Source organism: Pseudorasbora parva, chromosome 21, assembly GCF_024679245.1.
Source record: "Pseudorasbora parva isolate DD20220531a chromosome 21, ASM2467924v1, whole genome shotgun sequence".
Classification (NCBI taxonomy): Eukaryota; Metazoa; Chordata; class Actinopteri; order Cypriniformes; family Gobionidae; genus Pseudorasbora; species Pseudorasbora parva.
Window position 1 is genome coordinate 18,404,026 of NC_090192.1, and position 19,332 is coordinate 18,423,357.

Consider the following 19,332-nt stretch of genomic DNA (forward strand, 5'->3'; position numbering starts at 1 on the left):
CAGTGTCAAACAGAACAATACTGTACAGTTGTTCTGGAGAAAACAGTGATGTTATCAGCTTATTTTAATTTATCATATAGCGACAATGTTGGCATATCAGTATTATAGTTTATAGAATTAAATAAAACCTAATTCATAAATGTAATTTGTATAGTTAGTTGAATAACTTTGATCATAATTTTAGTGTCCCCAACTGAGCAAGCCAATTAAGCCAAAGGCAAAAATGTTTGTGTGTGTGTGTGTGTGTGTGTGTGTGTGTGTTAAACCCTAGGTTATTATGGGCACATTCCTTGGTCCCCATGAGGAAAACAGCTTATAAAACATACTAAATGGTATTTTTTGAAAATGTAAAAGGGATGTGGGCTGTGTTTAGGAGTTAGGATTTCTTATAGGAAGTGGGAATTGTGGAGAATTGGATTCCTATTCCTTATTCAGTTCTGTATAGGGTGGTCCAACTGAAGATATCCTTGCTTTTTTTGACACTAACAAATTTTCCATCCACACATCAGAAATCTCATCATCACTGAGTGATGCAAAAGATCTTGCTTTGAATTTAAAAACGGAAGAGGGCGAGTTATTTTATTAGAACATCGTCAGTGAGTGTAGCAGTTTGGTTTTCCTCCTACTCTCAGCCTACAGTATTGTTTATGCATAATACCTGGTTTGACAACATCAGTATTCCCATGAATTGGCTAGCCTACACTCTAGACATAGACTGTCTAAAATGGACATTTGAAGAAGTCTTTAAAACCGGGTTGTCTACAATTAATCAAGACTAGGCCTTACGTTACTTAAGTAAACTTAGCTTAAGGGAACGTCTTGTCAGCTTTGAAATACAATAGGATACATAGGCTGCAGTAATTTAGCAATATTAGCCTATGCTAAATGTAAGTAGGCGGCTCTGAGACATGACGTTTCAGCAGAGGGAGTGGATGCATTTTCCTTAGTGACGTCGCATACCGGCTGTTTGACTCGGAAACAGCCATAGAGAGTGTAAAGAAGAAATGACCGACAGTGACCTCGTATAAGATGATGAAGACCTATCTATTGTCTTCACAGCTTTACAACACATCAGCATTTATGTAGAATTCTGACAAAACAACTGTACAGTTTGAAGCGCCTTCGAAACGTCGAGTCGTCACGCATCTGTCTTCCGAACGTTTACATTTGCTACGTAAATAATGGAAAATGCTGAAACATCCGATCAAAACGGGACAACGCACTACACGAACGGTTTAGTAAACGGATTTCACCCCCCGCAGTCCGGTAACGGGGACTCTATTTCGTCTAACGGAGGTGGTCTGGCTGCTAGTGACAGTAGCGGTGGCCATAATGGTATTGAAAATTTCCACCATCTTCATCAGGATGTACACAACAATGGTTCGCCTGCGAAGCGCTGCAGACTCAGAAGACGCATGGATTCGGGGAAGAAGAACAGACCGCGTAAGTCGGGCTTTGCAGCTTTTCATAAATATTTTAAATTGCAACTTAAACTGAAAATGACAATTAACACTACACAGGCCTACAGTAAATATGAATTTTAGGTTTGGTTTATTTAAACACAAATCTAATGTAACGTTACGCAAATAAAAAACGATTCCATGGCATAAAACTTGAATTTCCTTTATTTGTTTTAATTTAATTTAATCGACGCATTATTTTTTTTCTTATTGTCATGATGATAAATAAATGTTATCTCACTGTACGTTAAAATGGCCATTTTATTTTCTGACTATTTGAGCGATGCAGCCTTTTTTGCATTACGTTTTATTCATTTGTGTCAAGATCTTGAAGGATGATAATAGCCTATTTGGTGTCATAAATTCCCGGAAGCAATGAACCATTTTTAGTTTTATTTTGTGTTTTATTCAACTGTTCTTCTCAATTAAAAAACAAACCAAGAAGAGGTTTATTTAAAAGCAATAACATAAAACTGTAAACACATTTCAAACATGCCTGTATTAAGAGGTTTATTTGTTTTTAAAGACCGGGTTATTTAGGGTTGTTAAATCAATGTGATGTTCGCTGTGCGGATTTCATTGGCCAGATCAGAACCAGGGGGTGTGGACAAAACACGCCAGATATGAAGGGCATGCTGATCATCCAATGAGAGGGAAGTATCACACAACTGGGTGGACCTTGCAGACTTTACAGTTCTTGTTAAATTAACATAAAAAGTCAACAGTTCACCTGCCAGCTGACAAGAACACGATTATTCTTCTGACAGCTGCATTTGAATGATATATTTTCATATATGGAATAGATCGCTGCGTGCTTTGCTGTCTGCATCCTGTCTGTCTCACCTAAAAGTATGAAACTAATTGTGAAGAAGGCAGGTAATGTCTTGCATAATATTATTTAATCAATGAAATCAGTACACAACAGTACAAAAAATAAATAAATATTTTTTAAGTATTTTTTGTTAGAATTTATTGCTCTGCATCTTTTTGATATCTACTGTCAAACCTACTAAACAAGCAGTAAATGTATCTATAACTAGTATAAGTATAGTTATTTGTTGTTGATATTCAATAGTGTTTTTGAAATATGTTTTCTGTAAACATCACTTTTTGTGGACAAACTGCTGTAATGTCACTGTGTTCTTGGTGACTTTAGAGTACTTTGCTCCCTGAGAAAAGGGACACACACCTTTCACCCACATGTACGTCTGCCAGCTACATTATCATCTCTGATCTAAACAGAGACTGCCTTAACTAATCAATGACATAAGAAACTGCTTTCTCTCAAACACTGCAAAGCTCTTTCAATGGTTCACTAAAGTTACTATGCGAAATTCTGTAGTAATTTGAGTAAGGTAAGTCTAAAGATTTTAAAGATTATTCTAGAAAGATTGTGTGATATGTGTGACTTTTATTTTTAAGATGTTTCTCTGAATCACTAATGTAATCTTTTTGAAACTGCTGTTACCATGGCAACAAAAGGCCCCACAAGCCACAGTGTGAATAGACCGAAATACTAAAAATAATATATTATAAATTTATATATATATTTATATATTTATTTTTTCTGCCAAAGCAGTCATAGTAATTTGCAATCAGAAAATATTCATTAATATGCTATTTCAAATAAAATCTTAAAAACATTGATTTAAGGATTACCAATAATGCACTTCACTTTACATCACTTTTTGAGTCCCATTTCACACCAATTGATACCACACACAAAAACATTTAGGTTATGCTTGTTAGGAAAGAATATTGAAATTACCCTTTCTAAAACGTGTGTTTTTGTTTCAGCCTTTCCATGGTTTGGAATGGATATCGGAGGCACCCTGGTAAAGCTGGTTTACTTTGAGCCCAAGGACATAGCTGCTGAAGAAGAACAAGAGGAAGTGGAGAGCCTGAAGAGCATCCGCCGCTACCTGACCTCCAACGTGGCCTATGGAAACACGGGCATCCGTGACGTTCACCTGGAGTTGAAGAACCTAACCATGTGTGGCCGCAAAGGCAACCTGCACTTCATTCGGTTCCCCACTCAAGACATGCACCGCTTCATCCAAATGGGCAGAGACAAGAACTTCTCCAGCCTGCACACCACGCTGTGCGCCACGGGTGGGGGCGCATACAAGTTTGAGGAAGACTTCAGAACGGTACATGACCCACAGAGAAATGGCAACATGATAAAGGGTTTTATTCGCAAAAGATTTAATGAGAAAAATATGTTGATCCATTCCAGGCTAGTGTTTGATTGACATAATGGATGGTTATCCACTTATCCTATAACTGTTATCAGGACACGAAATTGCTTACATCAGATATGCCTTCTCACGTTTTTGATTGTGTATTTATTTCTTCCCACAGGTGGCTGATTTGGAGCTGCAGAAGCTGGATGAACTGGACTGTCTTATTCAAGGTCTGCTTTACGTTGACTCGGTCGGGTTCAATGGTCATCCCGAGTGTTATTTTTTCCAAAATCCCTCTGACCCTGAAAACTGTGTCAAGAGGCCATTTAGCCTGGAGAACCCCTTCCCTATGTTGCTGGTAAACATTGGCTCGGGGGTTAGCATCCTGGCCGTCTACTCCAAGGATGATTACAAACGGGTCACGGGCACTAGGTGAATTCCTGCATCATCTATTTCTTGTAGCTAAGTAAACATGTTTATTTCAGATTTATGTCATTTGTCCTTGCTTTTATACATGCCATGCATAAGTATGGAAGGAACATCTGGCTTCTACAGCAGCAGATATCTTACTTCCTGACTTGATTGTACTTCCTGACCTGATGACATTTATCAGATATGTTACTACAGAAGCATAGATAAACCGCTATCCATCAGATTTATTCGTGCAAAAAAACCAAAGTACAAAAAAAATGTTTTATTCTTTTTTAAAAAAATTTTTTAGTTCACCCAAAAATTATACAAATGTAAATTTTCTCACCCTCTTGTCATTCAAACCTGTAAGACTTTTGTACATATCCCAAACACAAATAGAGATCTTTTTGATGAAATCTGAGAGGTTTCTGTCCCTCTGTTTACTATCACTATCAGCTATCACTTAGCCTGACAAGCCAGACCTATATCAAGATTTTGGGTCTAGAAACACACCATTGGCAGCGCTCAATCAGAGAGACAGGATAAACGGTTGTCTTTCAAAGTCCCTCGGCATGCAATAAGATAGCGCTTCAACCAACCAGAGCAACAGTGAAACAACGATAAACTGATTGAATTTAGGCTTTTATACACGCATAAAAATTGATCAGCGAACATAAACAGAACTTCACTCGAACTTGCTTGACGTGCAAGAACAAACTTCATTGGTTCTCGCACGTCGTCCAAGCATCATTGAGCTTCCGTTTACCACAACTGACGTGTGTGTTGATGAATGTTTTTATTTGAATAAAAGCCTAAATTCAATCTGTTAAACATATAAATAGATTGTGTCTCTTCTGAAAATTTGGACTAAACCACTCAATTCATATGGATACGTTTACAATATCTTTATGATTTTTTTGAATCACAAATTGTTGCATAGCTGTCAGTGGAGGGAAAGAAATCTTTCAGATTTCATAGAAAATATCTTACTTTGTGTTCCGAAGATGACCAAAAGTCTTATGGAACGACATGAGGGTGAGTAAATGATGACAGAATTTTCATTTTTGGGTGGAAACTATCCCTTTAAATTGTGGCCATGTTTTACAGATTTTTTCCATTGTTTTATCTAAATTTGTTTTAACAATTTAACTCAAAGGGAATTATTTATAAATCATGGACATGAATAATACGTTTTGGGAACAAAACCTTATTTTGTGGCCACAAAATTAGATTCAGATTTAATTTTGTTGTCATTACACATGTACAAGTAAAATGCAATGAAATGAGTTTGGAGCAAGCCTCCGAGCAGCAGCTATTTAAAGCGCTGCCACACGTGCTCCAGAAAAAGTGGAATAATACAATACAAGTGGAACAATATCAAATGACACAAAAAAAATATTTATGTTTGAACCACAGATGGCGATAAAGAGTCTAAAGTTCTATAGTGCAGCATGAACTGTAAAATAAAAATGATGAATGAAAAATAATTTATGATAAAGTTTTTTGTTGTTGTCATTTTGTAATGAAAATGTTTATATTTGTTGTAAAAACAAGATTTTGAATGAAACTACCTAAAGCAATGCAACATTCTTTAAATACACTGACATTCATTTGTTCAATGGTTGTGATTCAGTTTAGGAGGTGGTACGTTTCTAGGCCTGTGTTGCTTGCTGACTGGCTGTGACACATTTGAGGAGGCCTTAGAGATGGCAACTAAAGGGGACAGCACAAATGTGGACAAACTAGTGAAGGACATTTACGGTGGCGATTATGAACGTTTCGGTCTCCAGGGTTCCGCCGTTGCATCCAGGTACAGACAGATTTGCCAGCATTCGTATATAAAAATGAGCATGTTTGTGATTTTTAAAGAAAATCTTTTCTTTCTTTGATTTATTAGTTTTGGTCATATGATGAGCAAGGAAAAACGTGATAGCATAAGTAAAGAGGACCTTGCCAGGGCCACTCTCGTCACCATCACAAACAACATTGGCTCCATCGCCCGCATGTGTGCAGTGAACGAGGTTTGAAAACATTTTCTTTTAATGCAAAAGCTCATTTATCATGTTTAAGAACTGTTTATGCAGTTTCTATCCATGTTTCCAGGCTTCCAGCCACATTAATTGATTTTTTTTACTTAATAATACATACATTAAATTCAGTGGACATTACCGGCAAATGATATCAAGATCAACTCTGTGTGCTCTGAGCTTCTTTACAGTGTTGTCTTGTGGCATGGAGATCAAGCAGCATTGTACAGGGCTATCACAGCACACTGAAAAGCCACAAGATCGATAAACATTTTCTTTTTCCTAAAATACTCTGGTGTAAAAGTCAACTTGTGTAATAATGTGATGTCCTCTTTTCTCTTCATCAAATTCAAACAGTGTTACTGTTTATTCTGACTATCTGTTTTGTGTTTGATTTCTTTAGAATATAGATAAAGTGGTTTTTGTTGGCAATTTCCTTCGGATCAACACTGTATCAACTAAGCTGCTAGCCTATGCCATGGACTTCTGGTCTAACGGTCAACTGAAAGCCCTTTTCTTAGAACATGAAGTAAGACTTTTTCCTTTTTAAATCACTTTTAATTCGCTGTCCATCTTAGAGTTACTGTAACATTCTCCATTGTTTTGAATCAATCAGCCAAGCCAGTATTTGGCATTTTATAAATATTGGAATCAGCCAACACGCATGCACATATTATATATAAAAACAAAAAGTAAAAAATAAAAGATTAAAATAAAAAATATGTGCTTTAAAATACACCAGGTAATTTAGCTAATTTTCATACTCATTTACAATTTGATAAAAATATTAAACTTGTAAAATTCTGTGAATATTCAGTAAAAGTCAGAAATGTCAACAAGTCATAATTTGCTTCTGTAACATCTCTTTAAAGTGTTAGTTCACCCAAAAATGAAAATTGTATGTATGTAAGTATCTGCTTAGGGGACCCAAGATGTAGGTGTGTTTGTTTCTTCAGTAGAACACAAATGACGATTTTTAACTCTTACCGTTGCTCGTAGAATGCATGTCAATGGGGTGTTTTTCTATGAGAGTAAAAAACACATAGGAATCGAATCCATATTATTAAGTACAAGTCCATATTAAACCCTGTGGCGACACATTGATGTCTTAAGACACGTAACATTCGGTTTCTGTGAGAAAGTGTAGTTTTCTGTTTTTACCTCATATCAGATGAATCTCATCTAGTATTCCAATGCCATTACTTCCGTCGAAGAAGGTAAAATTTTGTCCTTCTTCGACGGAAGTAATGGAGCTGGGGAATACTTGATGAGATTCATCTGATGGGAAGTAAAAAATAACATACTGTTCGGTTTCTCGCAGAAACCAAACATTTCGTGTCTTAAGGCATCAATGTGTCTCCACAGGGTTTAATATGGACTTATATGTCTATGTGTTTTTTACTCTCATAGAAAACACCTCATTAACATGCATTATACGAGCAACGCTTTGAGTTAAAAATCTTCATTTGTGTTCTACTGAAGAAACAAACACACCTACATCTTGGATGCCCTGGGGGTAAGTAGATAAACATAAAATTTTCGTTTTTGGGTGACCTATCCCTTTAAGTTAACTTCTCATTTAGAGGCTCATTTCAATGTATTTACTCCAGCATCTTTTATAGATATGTAGGCAGATTCATTGATTACAAGATGTTCTGTTTTTTTCACATTGTATATTTAATTTCTGTTAAGTCCCAATATTTAGATATAGAAAATGTGACCAGAAAAGATGGTAAATAACAATGATAGGTGTTACTGAAGTTGAATTTGAGTATTTAAATATAAGGGAATTATATGAAAATGAGCATCTTTTGCATCAGAATGTATTAATCCTACATTATTATTACAACAACAGGTGTGTAGCCGTCATAGGTATAATAAATGAGAAATGTTAAAATAATGTTTAGAGCAAATAAAGTGTAAGTCCTGTTTGTACATGTAAATTTAGGTTTCATTTGAATATTAACTTTCCTCCCCTGCAATAGTCTTTGCTTGTCACTGCATGATTAACAGGACTTTTAGCTCTTGTGTCCTAACGTTCCAAAATCTACCCACGCACAGGTCAATGGATAATGTTGATTTCTGCTGTCAAATATTATGCACTTTGAGAAGATATTATGTAAAATAAACCATTTAGGTTCAGCTACAGTATGTTGTGTACGTCTCATAAGATATTATTAAATTCATTAAATCATTCAAATGTATTATTAGAATGTTTTTAATATTTTCTCTTATGCTAACCAAATGTGCATTTATTTATTTTAAAGTACAGTAAAAACTGTAATATTGTGAAATTTTCTGCAGCCGTTACTTATCTTCAGTCTCACATGATCCTTCAGAGATACTTCTAATGTGCTGATGTGGTTCAATGTTATTATTATAATTATCAATGTTGAAAACAGTGTTGATTAATATTTTTGTGGAAACTATGATACCTTCATTCAGGATTCTTTTATGAATATTTTTTTTAAAGAAAATCATTGATTCCAAATCCAAACCTTCAGTAGCATTAATAATATCTTTACTGTCACTTTTTATCAATTCAATGTATCCTTGCTGTATACAAGTATTAATATCTTTCAAAAAAATGAATGACCTCAAATGTTTGAACTTACTTCATGTACATTATTTAATCATTAGGCTTTAAAGGTGCACTATGTAGTATTTTTGCAGTAAAATATCCAAAAGACACCAGGCCGGTGTTATATATTTTGTTCAATTGAGTACCTTCAATATCCCAAAATGTTTCCAACTATTTGTAAATTGCAATGCGTTTGAGGGAGTCGCCTGTCAATTAGGGATGGCAAAAACTAAACATTTTCTTGACCGACCACCGAGCCTCATTAGCCGGTTGAAACCAGTTAACCGATTAGTTTAAAATATGGTGCGCTATTTGAAATAACAGCCACGAGCCGCGCCTGCAATTTCGCAACTCTGTCGCATCTCTCTATGATCTCTCTGCCATTCTGCCTCCCGCTCTCACACACACACACACACACACACTCACTGTCCCGGCGCCACCGCCTCCCTTCAACTCACGTCACTTTTTTTAAATCCCCTACAGCGCATAACATGAGTCGCGCAAACGCGGCGCCGAGGAGCTTGTTTGTAATTGGAGGACAAATGGCTCCTTAGTTTCGAAATGGTTTGGGTACAAGGTGATCGTGTTGAAAATAAAGGAATTTGTCTAGCGTTAGAAGCTCATTTCAAACATTGCTGCAGCTTATTTAAGAAATAAATAACCTCATCCATACCTCATACAAACAGCTCCATACCTCGCTTTAGTTCGAGGTAGTGCTTAACAATAATAAAGAAAGATGATGATCAACACCTTATGTGTTACCACTGAAATGTAGTTGCATAGTGCACCTTTAACAGATGCCACATCATAGCATGAGCATGTATGGAAATCTAAAAAATATTTTGCTTCTGTACTGCAGGGATATTTTGGAGCAGTTGGTGCCTTCTTAGAGCTACTGAAGATGACTGACGACTCCTGAGACACTGAAGAAAACCCAACCTTCAAACCAGAAGCTGCTGTAAGATTTCAGGAAAGCCACATCCCCTAATAAGGAAAAGCCATTTAATAATATGACCGAGTTTCAGTTTCCCTTCAAATCATGGACACATTGGCCCTTCTATGCTTGTAACAGAAGCAGGTGACCAAGAGGAAATAATGCAACTGCAACACACTTTCAGTGTGTGATAAGCTGCACCTCATGATAATTATGCCTCATCACTGCTTCTATAATCCAGCACAGCTTTGGCTTTGAAATTTTGAGTGGAAGATGGTTTAGGACACCAATTCAAATGCCTATATACTCCTCCTACACCCTGTTTGTGAGCTTTATGAAAATAATTGTAACATATGAAAAGGTTATGAAGGTGAGTATTATTTTTATTTGTGGGATAGTATAAAAACAACCTTCCACTCAAATTATGTATTGAACTGCAAATCATATTTATCAATAATTGACCACACAGACAAGCAGTCCTTAAGATCCATTTACGGTGGACTTTGCTCTCCCTGTTCTAGTCACATATGAGCATTCATCATATTTGTATTACATTAAAAATGCGAAATGGTATTATTAAACTTAAAATCATTTTGGACACTAAAGCGCAAGTCCAAGTTCATACTTCTAAAATCTTTTTAATACAGCAAATAACAATTGAATTTCAATACTTTTTCAATTACTTACAGATTCAGCAAAAAATTGTCAGGTAATCAGACCTTGTATGATTAGTGGATTGTTGACATGAGTAGCTGTATTTTCTAAGATATCTTTACCTCCTTTTAACTGGTCAGTCTAATGAACAGTGAACATATGCACCTGAGCTGACACTGATTGTGTTGGGACCAAATTGTCAATATTGACTGGAAAACAGTATCTTCATCAGATGGAGAGTTCTCATAGTTCACTACATACAGTCCTTTGTTACCTTGATGGTTTTTATTTGGTTTTACAGTCCCTAATGCCAATATTTATCTGATCTGAATGTGTTAACATTTTATCCTGTGTATATACACTGTAGTATATAATGTTTTGTTTTTTATTTAATTTAACATTTGCACAAACCATCTCTTGTCATATCCTTGCCATTATGCAGCGATGTCTCATTAGAGACTGCTAACCAAGACTTATTTACTGTCAAAACTCCTTTCATATGCCTTCATCCTTGAAACATTTTCAGCTTAATCATTGTGTATTAATGAAAATATTTTTCTGTTTTTTTTTCCTTGCCTAAACACCTTTAACTCTTTGTATTAATACTTTACAGCTGGGTCTGACTGTGAACTGTGAAGGTTGTTGTTCAGAACCAGATGTATGTCAAATACATGCTCCTAAAGCTGGAATCATAAATTCCAAAATAGTTGCTCCAGTCACTATAATCTGTCTAAATATGTAGGATCAGAAACATAAGCACTTCCAGGAGGAAAATGTATTGCTTTTTCCTCCCTTTGAGCCACAGTATGACAGCAATTATTTTTCTACCAATTGCATTTTCTCATTGGCTTCAGCAGTGTAAATATGTAGTCAAGTCATTAAATCCTTTATTTTTTACAGCACTGATAAAATAAGCAGTGTAATTTGTTGTTGTTTTTCTGATTATTATTAATGCAAGCAAGACCAAAACTCCTTAGAGGAAGTAAAATGTACATTTAAGAATAATATCATAATGCATTTTTTATTGGAGGATTGACTGTCAAAGATATTCATCTGTTGTGCGCGTACTGAACCTATTGCATGTTCAACAACAGACCTGTGCTGACATTAAAGTGTCTTCTAGCTGCTTGTAACATCTGTAACACATTAAGTGCAGTGCCTCTTCGTCTTTTCCCTCTCTCTGTTGATTCATGCTTTACTTCCTCTGCTCTATCTTTAGAATTGCCTTATGCAGTGGGGTGCCATTTTGTTTTTGGATGACTGGATTATGCACAATGGCACCCCAACATCTCTCTGAGCCACAAAAGTAACTTCCGAGTGTTATGGGGTGCCTTTTACTGATGGAGACAAGGCTTTATCTCTGTATCCTCTGTATTGTCGCAAATGCTAAGTCCAGATGTCGCATTAATCCTTAACAGTATATTTGAGGTGTTTTCAAATTCTTTTGAGGTGAGGGTGGGGGGTATTACTTTTCTCTATGCCACAGCAGACTGAATGCATGTGTCGGTACATTGTATTTTAACTGAGTCAATGCAAAGCATGCAAGCGATTTCTGAACAGGGGTGACATTTCCTAAGGGACTCGGATGGATCACTCCATCTAATGTAGTCGAATTGCCTTTTCATCAGGTTTTGTTCTTGTAAACCAGATACATCAAAGCATGTTCATTCTTTGCGCTGTATGTTAAATTGTACGAAACCTTTCTCTCCTTTCTTAAATGTATTCTGTCTGTCCCATACTGTACATGTTTGATACCCAGTTTTCAGGAAGCATGTTCTAAATTTTAAATGCTGAATCAACATTAACGCTGAATTATAAGCTGTTTCTGGAACTAAATTGTCTTTATAAATCATATCATTTTAGATCATTAGATTCCATATTCCTTGCTAATAACTCTCATTAATGACCTCAATCTCCTGACAAACTTGTCTGATGTATGTGATCTGAATGAGTATGTTTAATTCTATACAAAAAAAAAATATTTAAACCTCAGTTTCAGCACACATATAAATCTCAAACAGAATCACTACACAAATTTTAAGTGTATTTCTTAGAATATAACATTTGATGTTGATTAGGAACCCCTAGTTTACTTGCACCTCATGAGAACTGATCATGACAACTGATTACAATACTATAGTTCTGAAATTCACTAAGAGATTTTTATATTGGTTTTGAGTTCTGTGAAAAGATAACTTCATTTGTCAATAAAATATTTTGTAAATATCTAATAAATGTGTTGATTGTGGAAAATGGTTTATTGTAATGTTTTTTTTAATCAACACTTACACCAGTTCACTGGATATTCACAAATGTGCATCAGACTCAGCTTTATTGGCCAAGTATGTCTGAGCATGCAAGGAATTTGTTGCCGCTTTAGGGCAAACCAACAGTGCACATTTACACAATCAGGCACAGCACAGCAGTGTTGGACTGAAATATATAAAATAATACAATATGATTACAGATACCACATGACAGTCGAAGTGCAAACGTCTAACAACCGCACATAGAGCAGTTTAGTGCAGAGAATACATAAGTCAATATACTGCAGGCAAGAACACAAAAAAGTGACAGAAACCTAATACCCTGCAAACATAACACAATTATATGACCAAGCATAGAAAGCAGTACACATTGCCTGTGACATTAGAGTGCAATGCTTGTCCAGTTGGTTAAAGAAACATACCACACATGATATTGCACAAAGGAAAATAAATAAAGGTAATGTGGTTTTCTGGTAGTCTATGTCTATATCACCTGCCTGAGGTAAGGAGTGAATAAATAAATAAATGAGGCATTTCTATAGCGCTTTCATATGTACTACTGCACACCTAAAGCACTCCGAAGGACAGTGCTCTTTGACAGTAGGATGTCCCCACGAGGGTGAAAGGACCCACACAGACCACAGGGTTAGCGCCCCCTACTGGCCTAACTATCACCTCTACCAGCAGCTACCTGGTTTTCCCAGTTGGTCTCCAATCCAGGTACTGACCAGGCTCAACCCTTCTTAGCTTCAGTGGGAAACCAGTCTTGGGCTACAGGGTGATATGGCTGCTGGTGTCTGAACAGGCTATATGTGGGGTGTGAGGGGCCCCCATCCTGACACAGGACGTGTACAGGTCCTTGAGGGAAAGCAGATTGATCCTGATGATGTGGTCCGCCATGCTAACTAACCTACTCTGTGAAGTTTGTGTTTGTCTAGTTGGGTGGCATTACTGAACCAGACATTGACTGATGAACAGTATGGATTCAATGATGGCCCTGTAGAACTGGAACTGGAACTGGCCCTACAGGTCGTTGGGCAGGTTGTACTTCCTTAGCTTGCGGATATCCTCCGCTAACATTTCTTGATTACGTTAATGGTGTTCTTTTGGGTCAGGTCTTTGCAGATGGTAGTGCCAAGGACCTTGAAGGAATCAGTGCTGCACACAGTACAGCCTTGGATAGTAGGTGGAGGCAGACGAGGATGTACATTTTTAGGTTACCTGTCATCTCCACTGTTTAAAGTTTGTTAAAGGGGGCATAACACACCGCTTCAGCCAATCTCGTGTCAATCTTGAATACCTATAGAGTAGTATTGTATCCTTCATATTTCCAAAGAGTCTTTAGTTTTATCAAATTTATAAAAGGCAAATATGCTGTACTGATTTTTTTCTGAAAACTGCTGAACTCATGGAGGAGTGCAGTGAGCAGAGCTAAAGAGAGCACACACACACACACACACACACACACACAAACACACACTTCATTCATGAAATTCATGTCTATTCAACATTCATGTTGTTTACATTAAATGCACTTAACAGAATTAAGTCCATTTGCCAACAAAACACAGACATTTAATGCAGTTTCCCTCACGGCCTGTGGTTTCGACTCTGCATCCATTGTTTAACGCTGGGTTATTTGGGAAGCTGAATAAGGTAAACTCCCTCACAACCAAACACTTCTTTAGTGACATTGTTGATTTTGTAGTCTAAAAAAAAAATGACAGTGCTGCCGACGGTGTCTGTAACCTGAATGAAGCTCGTTGATGTACGCGCTCCTGCTTTTGCTCATGTGCGCATGTGATTATCCGGGAGAATAATTCCACCATTTATGAGATCATAAAGGGCCGTACTCTAAAAAAATGTCCAAAATCTTGTTCAAATCCAAAAGTTGTATTTGACACAGAAATACTCCATTATACGTCCAACTATTTTCTTTTTAACATTTTGGCCATGTTTAGCATGAGAATCCAATTCTTTATCAGATTAAATAAGTCAGAATGACTGAAATAGCATTAGGACCCCCAGCCCCTTTTTTTTTTAGGTTTTAGGATGTTGGATCTACACACAAGGAAAGCCGGTCCACCTCAATCAATCAACTTTATTTATATAGCGCTTTTACAATCACGATTGTGTCAAAGCAGCTTCACAGTGTCAAACAGGACAATATTGCAACGAAATTAGATTTGGCTGTACAGTCGTTCTGGAGAAAACAGTGATGTTATCAGCTTATTTTAATTTATCATATAGCGACAATGTTGGCAAATCCGTATTATAGTTTATAGAATTAATTAAAACCTAATTCAAACATTTTATTTGTATAATTAGTTGAATAACTTTAATCATATTTTTAGTGTCCCCAACTGAGCAAGCCAAGCCAAAGACGACAGTGGCAAAGAACCAAAACTCCATCAGGGCATGATGGAGAAAAATAAACCTTGGGAGAAACCAGACTCAGTCGGGGTGCCAGTTCTCCTCTGGCCTATTAACACACCGTGTATGATTATTATTCTGGCAACCTTACAGGTCAGAAATCATATTAAATCGGAATATTCAAAATTTCAGGGTACCCCGGAAGAGACGGGTTTATTTAGGATGGTGCGTCGATTACACAGGAGTATGAATACATGAAAGATCAGAGTTATTGCGCCGGAGACGGGTTTTTTGAGCATGGCGTGCCGGTGAGGCAAATTCAGAGGAGACACCAATTGACACGGTCTCAGAAGACACTCCAGGATGCGTTGGTCATGTCCAGGCGCAGGTCCACCATCCGATCCGGACACAGCCCGGATCCGGGATAAACCTCAGGATAAACATAGAGACTAACATTAGCGTAGATGCCACTCTATTTATGATGTAACGAGTACATCAGGTGTTATTGGAAGTGTTCCTGGTTCTGGCTGACTTAGTTAATGCAGCCTAATAATCAGTCAACTGATTTGAATAATGAAAGTTAAAAATGTTCTATGTGTATGCCATTGTAAAGAAATTCGTGTTTAGTCTAGATTTAAGACTACACTGACAGAGTGTGTCTGCTTCCCGAACAATACTAGGAAGACTATTCCAGAGTTTAGGTGCTAAGTAGTGTAAGACTGAAAAAACTAGTAGATGCCGAAATGTCTGAATGAGGAACAAGGACTCTGAGAAAATAAAGGAAATTAACATCTGAACTGTCCCTCACATACCACTGGAGACGCAAGTCTCACCTCTCTATCAGCTAATCTAAATATTTCCCTGTTGACTCCCTCTCCCCCAATTCCTTCCCTCTCTCATGCTGAGATTACTGAAAATACACCCAGAATCTCTATATTACAATGTCAATCCACACGATACAGTATTATATGTGTTTGATATCGTTTGAAATGTCTCAGTGCGACTGGTACAAAGATCTCATCCCCACAGAAGTTAACCAAAAGATAATCAATATTTTAAGAGTTTAGAGATATCTTGTCTTAGTTTGGTGGGTGTGGCTTTCTGCCATTTGGCCTTTGCATCAATACAAGTCTTGATCAATGCAAATTCCCATTGTGAACTCGTGTTTACACTTGAAAGAGTTTGTGCATTTGTTTCTGGGTATTTAAGGGAATGTTGCAAAGAGTTCAGGGCTTGACACTTTAAACAGGTCAGTCCGTAATGCTGGATGTTTCAAGATAGCCAGCATTATGTAATTTTCAGATGTCAGGTATATATTTCATTCTTTACTTCAGAGTATTTGATGTTATATGGATTACCTTTGAATTGATTATGCAATTGGCTTTATACATTTACCTGACTGTTAATAAATTGTTACACTTTGATTGATTCTGACATGCTCTGGAATTATTCAGGTTGGGTATAATTTCAACAAAGGGTTAAACGGAATAATTAAATGTGTAGTCAAACTGTTAAATATAATGACCAAATAACCAATTGGCATTCTAACCTAAAATCTAAATTATGATTAAATGGAGTCAGATAAAGAGAAATTTGAATAAAATCCCTTTGCCCCGCCGAAAAGACCAAAGCGCATCGACCTTCACCCGCCGATCGTTAGCCTCCATTGGGACGATTTGGGCGGCCTTACAATAGGAAAAGGATCGACCGCCTGCAGTTGATTTAGATATTCTAGGTATTATAAACTGGCCAGAGTTTTGAGACCGCAATAGACGTGATGGAGTATAATGTGTTAAGAGCTCGCTTAAGTACTGGGGAGCTAACCCATTTAGTGCTTTGTAAGTAACAAGCAGGATTTTAAAATATATGCGATGTTTAATAAGGAGTCAGTGCAGTGTTGACAGAACTGGACTAATATGATCATACTTCCTGGTTCTAGTAAGAACTCGAGCTGCTGCATTTTGGACCAGTTGGAGTTTGTTTATTAAGCGAGCAGGGCAACCACCCAGTAGAGCATTACAATAATCTAGCCTTGAGCTAGACACCTCGTGTCTGTATGCTGATTTGCCGCCATCCTGGATGATTGAGTCTGATGAATGTGGTATCATAAGAACAGACCCTAACCCAGATCTTAACAGATGAGTCTGCGGAAGTGCAGTCATATGTGTATATTGAAAAGAGCAGAGGGGAGAACCCTCCTAATGCTGAGGGTTCTCTGTCATGAAATACTAGCATTTTTTATTTATATAATACTAATTCCAGTTATATAAGTTTAAGTCACTATTTCATTTATAGTACTCATAGTACTTTTTCCTTTCCTAGTAAAAACCCCAATAGGACATTGCAACTGCAACTATACAATGTTTACTGGTAGTAAATTATCATGTGCAATTTGATAAGGTTAAAAATAGTTACATGCCACTATTGGTATGGCTAGTAGCAAAGCAAATGTATGGAAGGGATAAATGTAATATATAGTGTTTGGAATAGGTGTTATTTGTCAAGAACAAGACAGAGGTGAGGATCCAAATCCAAGTGAAATAACAGTTTATTAAACTAAACAGAAAACTAACAAGCAGAACTGTCCAATGTTTCTGACACAGGAAAATTCCTTGGCAGGCCTTGCTAGTGAGGGTACTATAATGGACTGGAGAGCTGAAAAATGAAGACTCCAAACTGGCCACCAGCAATGTAATAGTCCATTTTGGTGGAGGTCAAGGCTGTCAAGGAAGCGGCTAACTGGCTGTAATTGCGAATGAAACTCTGCAGCTGCCTTGCGGGAATCTGGAGTTGACCTATTTACCACAGCCTGAATCTTGGCGAGATCCATGCAAACTCCCGTGGATGACACAACGTACCCCAAAATGGTAATAGGCTATGCATTAAAAATGCATTTCTCCATCTTGACAAAAAGTCCATTCTCCAGCAGCCTCTGAAGAACTTGCCTGACAAACTGAACATGGAGAGATTAGGTAAATCAGTATGTCATCCAGGTAGACATATATGAACTGATAGACCATGTCTCTCAATATGAAATTCACGAGTGCTTGGAAGACCGCGTGGGAACTGGAAAGCCCAAACGGTACAACAAGATATTCAAAATGCCCCCTGGGGGGATTAAAGGGGGTCTTCCACTCATTCTCCTCTCTCTTGTGCGGACCAAATGATAGGCATTCCAAAGGTCCAACTTTGTGAAAAAAGAAGACCCCTGCAGTCATTCGTAGGCTGAAGACATAAACGGTAAAGGATAAGTATTCTTTACACTGATGCTATTCAGCCCCTGATAGTCAATACAAGGCTGCAAGGAACCATCCTACTTTTCCACAGAGAAGAAACCTGCACCTGCAGGGAAAGAAGGCCGGATGACCTTGGCTGCCAGAGAATCAGAAATATATTTCTCCATGGCCTCCCTTTTCCAAGCAGAAAGCAAGTATAATCTGCCATTAGGCGGAGACATACCTGGCAATACATCTATAGCACAGTTGTAGGGACGAAGCAGCTCAAGACTTACTGAACACTTCTGACAGGTCCAGGTACTCACTGGGCACGTTTGACAGTTCGTCCTGTTCATCCTGCAACAGAGAACAAGACAGAAGAGCATGCAGACAACAAACAAAGTTTGTTGAACTGTACTGACTCCATGACAAAAAAACTATTCTAACACGTTTATGTGAGGCTTGGGAAGCAAGAGACAGAGATGACCAACGAAAACATGACCCATTGGAGAATCTATTATAACAAAAACAAATCTCTTCCATGTGATTACCCGAAGTGATAAGACTCACCGGCCGTTGATGGATGGGAGAGACGGACTGCCCAAGGCACCGACAGAGATCAGGTGGGTGAGTGAGACCACTGGAATCTTGAGTCTGAGGGCAAGATTGAGTTCCAAATAATACCCCTCAGCTCAGAGTCCACTAATGCTTGACAAGCATGATGAGATCCAGTCCACTGCAGTTTAACTAGGAGGAGAGTGGTGACAAGGGAGGTTTTTCCAAAAGCGAGATTGCCCATCAGTAACCTCATCCATATTGACGGACTTTGGTTTTTACTGTCCATTAAGTGGTGATGTGTCCCACCCCGCAACAATATAAGCAGAGTCTGTGAACCCGACATCTTTCCTTCACATCCTGGAACAGACAAGCTCTGCCCACCTGCATGGGCTCAGGATCGATCGAGGGGCTGACTGCATCGCTGGAAGTAGCAGCAGATTGACTCACCATATCAGGAGCCAAAGCTTGTAGCGCATGTTGGTCTCAAAGTCGCAGCCGAGAATCCACTCGGATAGCTAAATCTAATTTCATTTTCAGCTGTGGGTAATTCCACACTTGGCTAGAAATGAGTGACATAATTGGGTCTCTAATATCTGGATTTAGGAAGCAGTTGGGGTTTGCTGATGCAAGTGGTAGAGTTCTGGGATGGAACAGCAGGTGGTGGGTTAG

The 19,332-nt window shown here is 37.8% G+C and overlaps 1 protein-coding gene across 3 annotated transcripts; it reads left to right on the forward strand.

Annotated features, from left to right (window-relative positions):
* Positions 1 to 914: 914 nt before the first annotated feature.
* On the forward strand, positions 915 to 12,505 carry pank1b (pantothenate kinase 1b). 3 transcript variants are annotated; one of them, XM_067429265.1, is made up of 7 exons: positions 915 to 1,443; positions 3,258 to 3,610; positions 3,822 to 4,075; positions 5,688 to 5,864; positions 5,952 to 6,075; positions 6,485 to 6,610; positions 9,522 to 12,505. In XM_067429265.1, the coding sequence occupies exons 1-7, from the start codon at positions 1,182 to 1,184 to the stop codon at positions 9,579 to 9,581; spliced, it is 1,356 nt and encodes a 451-aa protein (XP_067285366.1). In that variant the 5' UTR covers positions 915 to 1,181; the 3' UTR covers positions 9,582 to 12,505. The 3 variants fall into 3 exon arrangements, with proteins under 3 accessions (XP_067285366.1, XP_067285367.1, XP_067285368.1); XM_067429266.1 differs by lacking the exon at positions 915 to 1,443 and adding an exon at positions 2,178 to 2,336; XM_067429267.1 differs by lacking the exon at positions 915 to 1,443 and adding an exon at positions 2,197 to 2,332.
* The last annotated feature ends 6,827 nt before the right edge of the window (positions 12,506 to 19,332 follow it).